The 11,469-nt window shown below is 53.3% G+C and overlaps 2 protein-coding genes across 2 annotated transcripts; both read left to right on the plus strand.

Moving 5' to 3' along the window:
* Nucleotides 1–2,548: 2,548 nt before the first annotated feature.
* Nucleotides 2,549–3,331, plus strand: B0T26DRAFT_679099 (uncharacterized protein; the record flags this gene model as incomplete). Its single annotated transcript, XM_060440308.1, has 1 exon — nt 2,549–3,331. The coding sequence occupies one exon, from the start codon at nt 2,549–2,551 to the stop codon at nt 3,329–3,331; it is 783 nt and encodes a 260-aa protein (XP_060293028.1).
* Nucleotides 3,332–6,736: 3,405 nt separating this feature from the next.
* Nucleotides 6,737–9,728, plus strand: B0T26DRAFT_420442 (BCS1 N terminal-domain-containing protein). The gene is made up of 2 exons (XM_060434909.1): nt 6,737–8,767; nt 9,101–9,728. Exons 1-2 carry the CDS (start codon nt 6,998–7,000, stop codon nt 9,350–9,352), a joined length of 2,022 nt encoding a protein of 673 aa, XP_060293029.1. The 5' UTR covers nt 6,737–6,997; the 3' UTR covers nt 9,353–9,728.
* Nucleotides 9,729–11,469: the final 1,741 nt, after the last annotated feature.

An 11,469-nucleotide genomic window follows, 5' to 3' on the forward strand; every position in this document is an offset into this window, starting at 1 on the left:
ATTAAAAAGGATCTGGAGTATATACACGTACCACTTCCGGCTGAGCGAGCCGAGCCTCGATAGTTTGTCAATCCGTCACTTCCCTGAAATTTTCATGGGCTGCACTCACATCGAATGTGGGACTAGGGACAGCCTGCGACGGGAAGTTTCTACTGATTCATTTATCTGAGTTTGTTGCTGTTAGGTCGTGACTGGAGATCACGGGAAGTTGTTTACTGAACGTTTTCCCCTTTACTACCAACTGTAGGTGGCTGCTCACGTCGTTGTGCACTACCTAAAACCGCTATGATCGCGGGACCACAACAGTATCAACTTACGTGCTACGGAATACACAACCACCCTACAGTTGATTGTTGAAAAGTATAGCGTACTTAAGACCCGTAATCCCTGGTTCGTTTTAAGTTTGAATGTTTTGAAAATAAAAGTAGCCCGACTCGAAATTCAGAGCCTGAGGATTGTGTTCCTCAAAGGGTGATTGTAAGCAACGGGGAAAATAGGGGTATTGGACTGGACATAATTGCGAGTGGCTTCGGCAATGCCTTGTTAGCACTATGTGAAGATTGAAAAGCTTGAAAGATCGAGACTTTGGCGTATTGCGTCAACAGCAGCCCGACCATGGCTTGACTGCACTACAGAATTCTGGGAGAGGTGGCCGAGTCTCAGCAGAACACCGCCCCGGTCCAGCCCCGCCATCATAAGCCAATTTGCATAGACCAAGCTGGGAGTCATCAATCACTCATGCCGGAATTGACGAATCCCAAACGGTCGACTCCTTGATACCTTGAGCATTCCCCTCTTTGAAGCCTCAAGTTTTTCTCGGATGAGAACTTGCTCTAGTGCGGTGTAGGGAAGGGACCTGAAAGTCTTCTTTGTCAGGTCGAGTGCGGGGTTGTCTGGCGACCTGTCGCTTCCCACGAAAGCCTACCTACCGGTTTGGTATCTCCTCGCCAAGGTTGTAGGGGTGATTTGGAGCGACTCGAGAAATGGCATCAAACGAGTGGATGCCAACTGTCGCGAGCCCGCCTTAGCCTTCCAGGTTCTAGCCACCACCACGGCTGCCCGCCATTACGGAGAACCTCAGGAAGAACGACGGGTGCTGGTCGATGGTGGTGAGCGTTCGGCACATCGGTCTGCTGCAGCAGCCTCACTTTGAGAACACCAGCACCGCTCTATTGCGCCGTGTCACCTCACGCCCGACTTTGCCAGCCATTGGCTGGCGAAAATGCTTGGGATGAAGATCGCCAGGTCCTCGGAAGAGGACCAAGGCCAGGCTTGGAGGCCCTCTCAGTTCTCATGGAGTGCCTCCTTCTCGATTGGTTTGCAGATTCTAGCGCCCTGAAGCCCCGCTTCGATTTCTGGGTGCCCCGCGGCGACGCAGCCTTTCCAGGTCCGAGGTATTTCATACCGATCCGAATGAGAATACTAGGGAAAATTCTGTGATTTTCTGCCTTCGAGTTTTTAATCACACATTGCAATACAACTGATGTGCTATTATCTCCGCTCTTATCGAGTCAGCCCCAAGCTCAGCGCAATTGATTCCCCATGTGGACATTTCCGGAGCAGACGGGACCAAACACAGCTGAACGAGGACAGAGTGACAACGAGATCAGCAAAACAAGAAAAGGCAAATGCGGGCACCCGCATGTTGACCGCCCGAAAGTGCAGCTGCGATGCACTCAGCACCAACTGCATCGCCCTGGGGCCCCTAAATCACGCAGCACACCGTTGCCCATCCCCAAAGCAGGGCGCGTCTTGTTCTGATTCCTAATATGGTGAGCGTTCTGGAAGGGAGGGGGGCTCCTGCTCCTGAGAGGCCGATCGCCCATCGACCGACGCCCGGCTTGTGAACCAAACGACGGGCAGGCTGTAGCTTCCCGACCATCTCGCAGCCTATCAAGCTCGTTGGCAGCACCGTGAGGCTCTAGGCCCTTGGGACATCGGTGAGCCTGGCAAACCGACCCGCATGAGAGACACTCTTGGTGATCGTGTGCTGCGCTGGCAGGCCAGGCCGGCCATCCACGGGCCATCGGCCATTCGTAATGGAATGTCGCCGCTCGTCTTGTCGACCTTCTTGGCCCTGGAGCCTGCGCGTGAAACCAAAATATGTATGCATCATGCAGCGTTGTGCCCGCCCACCTAGCTCAACTCAGCATCAGACTGGACAATCGCCTGTGCTGTGCTTCGTGCTTACCTACATAATACATGGTGAGCATCCAGACTATTGACTATGTTTGCACAACCCATATCTTGGGCCCACGCCCTTCTTCTTCCCGCCGATCCTTTCTTCTCTGTAAACTTCCCTAAACCCTGTCCCCTTTGCTCGCCTCGAAATCGTCGCCCCTTCCAAATCGAAGCTGGGAGATATTACCCCTGGCAGCTTTGTATCACTTTGGAGACCTACCTCGGTGTGGGGCAATTACTTGTCCTGCTCGTTCCACACTGCCTCTCCCACCCTCGTGCCCAGATCCGCAAATCTGTCAGCCGTGTGCTAGACAGCCCGCCACTCAACTCGACTATATAAACATCGCGCCAATTCCTGCCTCCCGCCATGTCTGTTCATTCCCGCAGCTCTAGCTCCGGCTCAGAATGGACGAGGTCTCCCAGCCGCGCCTCAGGGGCTTCCACCCGGTATAGAGATCAGCGCATTCCAAACACGCCGGCGGTCAACGCCTTGCTCTACTTCTGTTGTCGGAATCCCAAGAAAGTCAAGAGCGTGAGAGTCTACGAGACCACTTACGACGACGACTTCGAGACCAGAAGCAACGCCTCGTCCTGGTCTTCTTGGTCGAGCGGGAAAAAGAACCTCGAGGCCTACTTCATCGAGTCCCGGGGCATGTACTACTACGCAGACCAGGGCTCGCAGTCTCCCAAGAAGCCAAAGAAGCCGTCTTCTTCCAACGGAAGGGGCTCCCGCTCATCATCGCACCGGAGTGGTGCGCCTGGACCTGACCCGTGGACCAAGGGGCGTCCAAACCAGGCCCACGTCTCTAGTGAAGACGAGGAGGACTTTGACGACGGCAGCAGCGACGGAAGTTTCGTCGAGGAAGACTTTGCCTACCAGGGTGGCGGTGGTGGCGGTCCTTTCCCCGGCCCGGGTATGATGCCTCCCTATCACGGCGGACCTCCTCCGGGCGCGTTCCAGCCCGTCTATGGCGGCGGTCCCGGCGGGCCGCCACCATTTCATCAGTTTCACCACCAGCCGCCTCCTCCTCCGCATGGCTTTCCTCCCCGGATGGCTGGCCCCGTGCCTCCGATGCCCGGACCGCCACCGCCTCAGGCTGACGGCCACTTTGTGCGAGATCCGAACGGCATTCAGGTGTTCACTGGGTAAACAACCAAGCTAGTTGTTTCACTCATTGCTTATCCGGTGCCCAACCATGTTGTATGAGTCTTACGAATTGACGGTTTCAATTTTCTCTTTCTCTTTCTTTTTGGCGCTGAAGCCAGCAAACATGTAATACCACGCTTATCTTCACAAATCTATACCACGAAAACAGCAAGCACTCCGACACAGGCGGACTACATTTAGGTTTCTTGTTTTTGTCTTGTCCTCTTCGTTTCTTGGTATCTATTTTCTCTTCGGGTTCTTTCAATTCTATTCAGCTTTTATTAAACCTTGGCGTCACAGCGTCTCTCTCTGCCTTTTGACAGGGAGGATGGGAAGTGGAGAAAAAAAGACGAAGTCTTCTGGAAACAATCATTTGGGCTATCTTGACGGAACTAGCCTCGTGATTATGTCCCGTTGCAGAAGGGGCGAAAACAGAGCCTCAGTTGAGACAGAGAGCGATACTCATCTTAACAAAACCATACGTTGCTTGGATTAAAACGTTTTATCGAGACTTTACTTTGGGGTTTCTTATCTCGTGTCGTTTCATGAGGTAGAAAGGGATGAGATTTTGTTTGTCGTTGGCCGTTTAATGAGATACGAAGCTCTCCAGACAAAGAGTGAATGTTGCACTGTGACAAGAGTGTGAACCATTCTGTTTACAAGTACAGCATACATCGTCTCGCTTTTCACGAGGAAGATGGTTATTTATGGTTTGGAGTAGCGCGAGGAGAGAAAAAGACGGGTCACTCCTTGCATTATTGCATCTCTTTTCAAGAAACGAGCGGGTCTAGGCAGGCCTGGCCATATCGTGGACACTTGTCCCCGCAACTTCACCGAGAAAGAAAGACGGCATTCCTAGCCCTTTTTGAACATGTGAATGCGATATACTCCGCGTACGCGTGTCAAAAGTACGGATACGGGGTTCGTTCGACAGAGGACTTCCCGGTGAGTCACCGGCGCAACCCCTGAGCGAGCTGAACTCAAAGTCAAAGTATCACGCTGAGTCGCGGCAAAACCAAGTCCTTCGCTCGACAACTGGTCGATCCGTTATACCCACGTCATAGTACTTCCTGCCGACCGGGACTAGTTTGTTTATCATGCCATGCTGCAGGTTGAGGCGGCTGAGGCTGAGCAGCCCGGTCTGCTACCAAATGAGGCACGTCAAAGCTAAAGTTTTACGCGTCCTCCTCAATTGGCAAGTCGTAAGAGAAGGCGGGAACTCTGGTCGACTAATCTAAGATCTGTTGAGAAGGAAGGCTGAGCCTGGGATGAAAGCGGGCAAGGACTGAGTCCCTAGATAGAACGGGAGGTGAAGGGGTCAGGCAGGCACTGCACTGCACGGCAGGCAGAGTGCCACGGGCAACTTCCCCAGGCAGAAAGAGGGGTTGGACATGGGTGACTGGCCGTGAATCGTCGTGACATCTCAAGACGGAGGCAGCCTTGTGGCACTGCACTTTCAAAGATATATGGACCAGGCGCTGATTCGCCAATGCACATCCTGCCCATTGGAACTGTCCGGTAAAAAAAAGGGGCATCCAACGGCCTCCTGGTGGAAGCTCCTCAGTTGAGCCCCGCTTTTAATTGAACCAGTCCTATCTTATCACGAATCCTACCTCCAACCTGCCGAAAACTCGGCACCCCACCGTTGCGTTGACCACCCCAGGCGACCGGGCATCCGATGCGGTAGGTGGTGGGAGCCGCCTGCTTAGGCCGTCGACGGTCGGTCCTATCGCTGGTCAGACGCCGCTGGGTGTCATAACCCTAAATGGCTGGGCAAGAGGTAAATTTAGGTATTTGTAAGTGGATTTCGGTCGGTCGCCTCCTTTCTAGTACCCATCTGGTAATTATTTTGCCTCCATGAGGACCATTCTCGTATATCAGGTTCCTTGCCGCCCAAGTGCTGACTGCATGTGAAGAATCTGAAGAGTCATCATACCGTGAAGGCTATTGCAAATTGAGCTCAAGGGGAAGGAGTGAATCGATCTAGTTAGATCTCAGAAACGGGTTAGTAAAGTCACATAGGACGAGGACTTGAAGTCCTGTCGTACTGTACCACTGTGGACGTGGCAAGGCAACTCGGACCGACAGCACTGGAAATGGTGGACAAGGGTTCAAATCATGGATATTGATAGACAAATGATCTTCAGCCTTCCAGGCTCTCTTTGAAACATAACAAGAGTAATTTGCGAAATGGTGGTATCCGATCGACGGTCAGTGAAATGGGCCCATAGTTTCTGGTTTGGCTGATGGGAGGTTTTGAAAACCGCCGCGGCCCTCAGAGCCTCAACTGGTCCAATGAGGCATCCCGCAAAGGCCGCAGGGTCGCCGGCGCGTCCGCCTCCCCCGCTCACCCCACCATTTCTGTGGCTCCGTGGCGCCATTTGCCCTCTCGGAATTATTCACCGCCTTACAGCCAACCTTGCACCAGCCATCTGAAAACGGCTCCCGCTAGGAGGCCCCACCCTTCCATAGAACACTGGAAGGGCGGCTTGGCTGGTCTTGATTGATCGCCATCTGAGTTACCTACTATGCCCGATCTTCCAGGACTCGCGCGCCAGCGACGACATATTTTTCAAATTTTTTTTAATTTGTATTTGAATCGTATACTTGGGTGAATTCTGTACAGCGTGTTTGATGATACGCGGCGGCCTGTGACGCAACAATGGCGGGATGAGCAATTCCCGCGGACACCTTACCTTGCTAGTTGCTTCCTTCGTACGCACCCGTACGGAACAGCAAAGAGGACAACACTTTCTTGGTACGCCAATCCTCCAAACGGGCCCAGTGATTGGTCGGCGGGAGTGGTTTCTTGGGCTCTGGATTGGCAGTGAGGCCAACCGACGGCCAGTGACTAATACGCTAAAGAAAGCGATCCCTGGCCGCGCCCCCGTCTCACGCTAAGCACCAAGGACTAATGCTGTGCCCGTAAGGCAGAGAGAGATGCGGGGCAAGCTTCTTTCCCCGTCTGCCAGTCAAGTCAGCCACATCCCAGCTTGCTGGTCTTGTCGCCTTGGCCCTGGTGGATTGCCTGCAGCGCCCAATTGTTCGCGTGACGAGTCTCTTTCCAATGTGCTTTCTTGCATGCCATGGGATGGCATACCAGCATCACATTGCCGAACGGGCTGTGTGAGAATGGGGGGCAAGTAAGGTAGGTAGTTGGTACTGTGGGTGACGCGCCGCTCGCGAGCAGCTACACCCACTCCCGCAAAACGCAGATGTAGCTAAGCAGCAGCATCTCACTCACACCCGAGTTCGGGATGCCTCGCATATCGGAGCGCCCATTCGTCATGCTGTGTTGCTGCCTTGCCGTCCACTTTTCACCTGGCCTGGCCTGGGGAAGGGCTGGCCATGTACTGTACCCGATGTCATTTGGGACTAGCCTGCCAGGCCATCATCAGACCCAGAACTCGGGGGCCTGGCCATGGAAGAGGGATGGAATGTATATAAAGTCACACGCGCCACCCCTCCTTCGCCTCCTCCCAGATTTCCCATGATTGTCTAATACAATCCTCATCCATCAACCAAATATTCCTCTCCTGTAGGCGGAAAGGAAGCGCGACAAGAGCTTCGTAGCAGCTCGGTACTTCCACACAACCCCATCCATCACCGCCCTTCCCATCTTCTAGGCTGGCCGTTTTCCGTCTCCGTCTCCGTGACGTTATCACCATCATGGGTCTTCTAGAGGCCCTCACCATGGCGGCGGACTCGACCGTTCCCACCGGGGGAGCGGCGTCGGCGATCCCAACCATGGCAGCGCCCCCGCAAGCTGTCCTGCTAGACTTCTTCTTCCCCGGCTTCTCCATGTTCTCCAACGCGGTTCAGAAGTACCTCCACATTGACCTGAACCTCTATATACCGCTAGTCCTCCTGTGCGGTGCCTTCACATTCATTTGGCGGTATTTCAGCGAGTACTTTTGGGGCCTGGCGGAATCGCATCTCATGTCCGTCGTCGACATCCGGACCGACGATGAGATCTACAACATGCTGATGGCCTGGGTGGCCTCGCAGCGCTTTGCCCAGGGCGCCCGCCGCTTCGTCGTCAACACCAACCTGAACTCTCGCTCCTGGTTTCTCTGGCGATATGATGACGATGACGGTGATGATTTCGGCGGCGACGAGGATCCCACTGCCACCACCGACTCCAAGAAGAAGAAGGCGCTAGCCTACACGCCAACCTTTGGCAGTCACTGGTTCTGGTACAAGAACCGCCTGCTTATCTTCCGCCGGATCCAGAACCAGCAGCAGGCCTCGTTTCTTGTGGCCAGCGAGCGAGAGGAGATCTCCATTTCGTGCTTTGGCCGCAATCCCTGGGTCCTGAAAGAGCTCCTCCACGAGGCACGCCTGGCCTACCTGAAGCGCGACGAGGCCAAGACTTTAATCTACCGGGGCACAACCAAGAGCGGCAGCACGGATGCGACATGGCAGCGATGCATGGCGCGCACCTCACGCCCATTCTCAACCGTCATTCTGAACGACAAGGTCAAGACGGACCTGATCGATGACGTCACCGACTACCTCAATCCGGCCACCCGGAGATGGTACTCAAACCGCGGTATCCCCTACCGTCGCGGCTATCTGCTCTATGGCCCTCCCGGAACCGGAAAGTCTTCGCTCAGCTTGGCACTTGCCGGTTTCTTCAAGATGCGCATCTACATTGTCAGCCTGAGCTCGGTGAGCGCTAGTGAGGAGAACCTTGCGTCCCTCTTTGCAGAACTCCCTCGGCGCTGTGTCGTGCTTCTCGAGGATATCGATACCGCCGGTCTCACACACACTAGAGAGGATGCTAAGAATGACACTCCGAGCGAAGACGGCGCCGATGCCGACGAACCACCGAAGCGTAAGGTCAACAAGAATGGAACTCCGGCCGCTCCCGTCCAGACCCCGCCCATTGGCCGGCTGTCCTTGTCTGGTCTGCTCAATATCCTCGACGGCGTCGCCTCGCAGGAAGGCCGTGTCTTGATCATGACCACCAACCACCTCGAGAAGCTCGACAAAGCCTTGATCCGACCTGGTCGAGTGGACATGATTGTCAAGTTCGACAGAGCCGACTCTCAGATGATCGAGTCCATCTTCCGCGCCATCTTCGCTCCTCTCGAGGGTGATGATGCCCCGCCATCCAAGGTTCATGGCGAGAAGGTGGTGCGCTTCAATCCCGAAGACGAGCAGAAGAAAGCCAATGACGCTGCCGAGGCGACCCGGAAGAGGGACGAGATCGTTGCCAAGGTCGAGCGCCTGTCGGTCGAGTTCTCAGCCAAGATCCCCGCGCATGAGTTCAGTCCGGCCGAGCTCCAGGGATACCTGCTCAAGAACAAGCGCAAACCAGAGGCTGCTGTCGAGGGAGCCGAGCAATGGGTCTTGGACACACGCAAGGAGAAGAAGGAGAAGGAGCTGAAGGAGGCTGAGGACAAGCGTGAGGCCGAGGAGAAGGCTAAGAAGGAGGCAGAGGAGGCCAAGAAGAAGGAGGAGGAAGAGAAGAAGAAGGAAGAGGAGGACAAGGATACGGACGGGAAGAAGAAGACGAAGAAAGATCTTAAGAAGTCGAAGAAGTCTCGTCGCAAGAGTGGCAGCAAGAAGAGCGCGGGCAGCGATGCTTCTGACTCTGATTCTGACTCGGACTCGTCCGAGGACGACTCAGACTCTGCGTCTGCCTCAGATTCGGAAGCCGAGAAGAAGAAGAAGAAGAAGTCTAAGAAGGAGAAGACTAAGAAGGAGAAGGCTAAGAAGGAGAAGGCCAAGAAGGATGAAATCAAGAAGCCTGAGGAGACTAAGAAGACTGAGGAAACCAAGGAGGAGACGAAGGCTACCGCTGAGGCTACTGCCACTGCCACTGCCGCCGCCGCTACCCCGGCTGCCGTGGACGACAAGACAAAGCCGGCGGAAGAAGACGCCGCCGCCTCCAAGCCCAAGCTCGAGGTCCCGACTGTCACCATCGACGCAGTCAAGGCAAAGGATGATGTCATCGTCGATGCCAACTCTCCTGGTGCGAAGACACCCGGCGGCGATTCTGGCTATGGCTCGCACTAACCGGTGCACGCCAATGATGTTACGAATGAACGGATAAAAGTATGGCAGGAGCTTAAGGCTGAGAGAGAGAGATAGCATGTTATGGCGTTTTGGGAACTGTGTCCGGAGGAGGTCCATCCCCTGGGTTTTCTTTTTTACTTATCCCCCCTTTTTGGTTCACGGTTCATGGGGAAATATGGACTGGTTGTCTCTTAAACATTAGAGCCTGGTTTGGGTTTGCATTGGCGGGCGTAGGGCGAGGTCTTGCTTTTTGATTTCTTGCATTCGTCATGACGGATACACTTATACTTATAGGCACACCCCTAAAAAATAAAGATTATATATATTCTGACATTTATTTTTCCTGGTGCTTGATCTTGGAGTGTATGAATAATGATGTCGTAGACAGAGATTCTCCAATACTGCGAGTTTGAGTGGGGGTCAAAGTGATATTGGTGCCCCGATCGGTGAGTTGAAGACTGAGAAATTGGAGAGATTCACGATAGATCCCTTGACTTGGGGCGATTATTCGTATTTCAATTCTAGAAGGATAGTTTCATGGAAATTTGGTGTTGTAAGCTTTAGAAAGGTTTGAATGGAAATGTATGCCCTCACTTGACGAATCCCCGGCATTGAACTGGCTCCATTTCAAAAGCCAATGGTTATGGAGCTATCGTTCCGGTAAAGGCTAATAAACAGAGACGATCTCTGATATTTCCCGCATATAAAATCTGGGATTTCTTTCCCGAGAGAAAATTCGATGCGAGACGGCATACTCACAAGTTACATGGCTAACCCTTGGGGCCCTCACTGCTAACCCTGAAAACTCCAACAGGCCCATATTTATCAATAGGTTGAGCCAATCTGGTCCAAGCCTGTGATCAGATCCTCGCCCATTTTAGTGTCACCATATTAGTGGAGGTAAATCTTTATCAGATCAACTGAGCCTCTAAAAATGGAGTGTCTCCATGTTTGTGGAGGCACATCTTTATCAGATCAAGTGACTCCATAGAAGGGATCTCCATTAATGGGGCGAAAGGGGGGGTATTCCGATTGCTGGTCTTGAACCCTTGATCACTGTATCAACTGCCAGAACTCGAGTTCAAACCCTAAATTTCTCGCCATTCATGGGCAACAAACACAATGGACTTGCGGGAGATTAAAGAAGAGGACGACGCGTGTCTCAAGTCCAACTAGTGTAGAGGTACCCCGGCGAATTGGGGGGCGGAGGGAGCTGTAAGTGTTTGGAACTTAAGGTGCGTTTAGTATGGGTTATTGTTCTAGCGTCCTCCACGATCGGAGCTACTTACATACCCCCAAGATCACAACTATCTTCAAAGTCGCTGAGATGGTGGGATGGCAAACGGTTCCTGCAGCGGTGTATGGCAATCTGGCGAATAGAATCCAAAAGCCCTGCTCCAAGCCCACCCCCCGCCACACAACACCGACGCTACACAAGATCACATATTGAATTCCGAACAGAATGCTCGACCCTGATTTTGTTCTTGTTGGCCAGCAAAGCATGGGATACTCACCGCCCGCGTAATAACGATAACCGTGCTTCCACTGTCGTCGCCATCTACACCGGAACGGGCCTCTATCTCCATGGCGAGACAGACAGATTCTGGATGGGTACCTTGGCGGGCTGTGCAAGAAACAGGGTCTACATTCATATGATCCAAGGCGGGAGAGGCTGGCCATCTTGCGTCACCAGACGCGCAACTGCCCAAAGGCCCAGAGGAGAACCGCCCGAAACCACAGTTCTCTCATTTCGTTTATTATCTCCTCCCGTAACTCCTTTGTTTTTCTTGGCATCTGTGGCGTGGCAATGGCGGTTCGCCTGGAGTGCTGTCGCTTTTTCCCTCGTACGGTGCGTTGCACACGCGACACTAGCATCTGCATCTAACGCAGTCAAGAAGGTTGCGGGACGGGCGGGACAACTACCTAAGACAGAGGTCAACCTAGCTCCTGCAAGCAGACCTAGGAAGGAAGATAGATACCTTACATATATCGGGCAGTAAAGTGCCACCGAGTGTCAAATGCAACAGAGTTGTGGATACTGAGCCATCAAACATGCCTGGTCCAAGTTAACTAAGGTAATGCGATTAGTTTAATTTATACTGTAAACAATTCTTGAG

The sequence above is a fragment of the Lasiosphaeria miniovina genome, assembly GCF_030549165.1.
Source record: "Lasiosphaeria miniovina strain SMH2392-1A chromosome Unknown B0T26scaffold_6, whole genome shotgun sequence".
In the NCBI taxonomy this organism is placed as follows: domain Eukaryota; kingdom Fungi; phylum Ascomycota; class Sordariomycetes; order Sordariales; family Lasiosphaeriaceae; genus Lasiosphaeria; species Lasiosphaeria miniovina.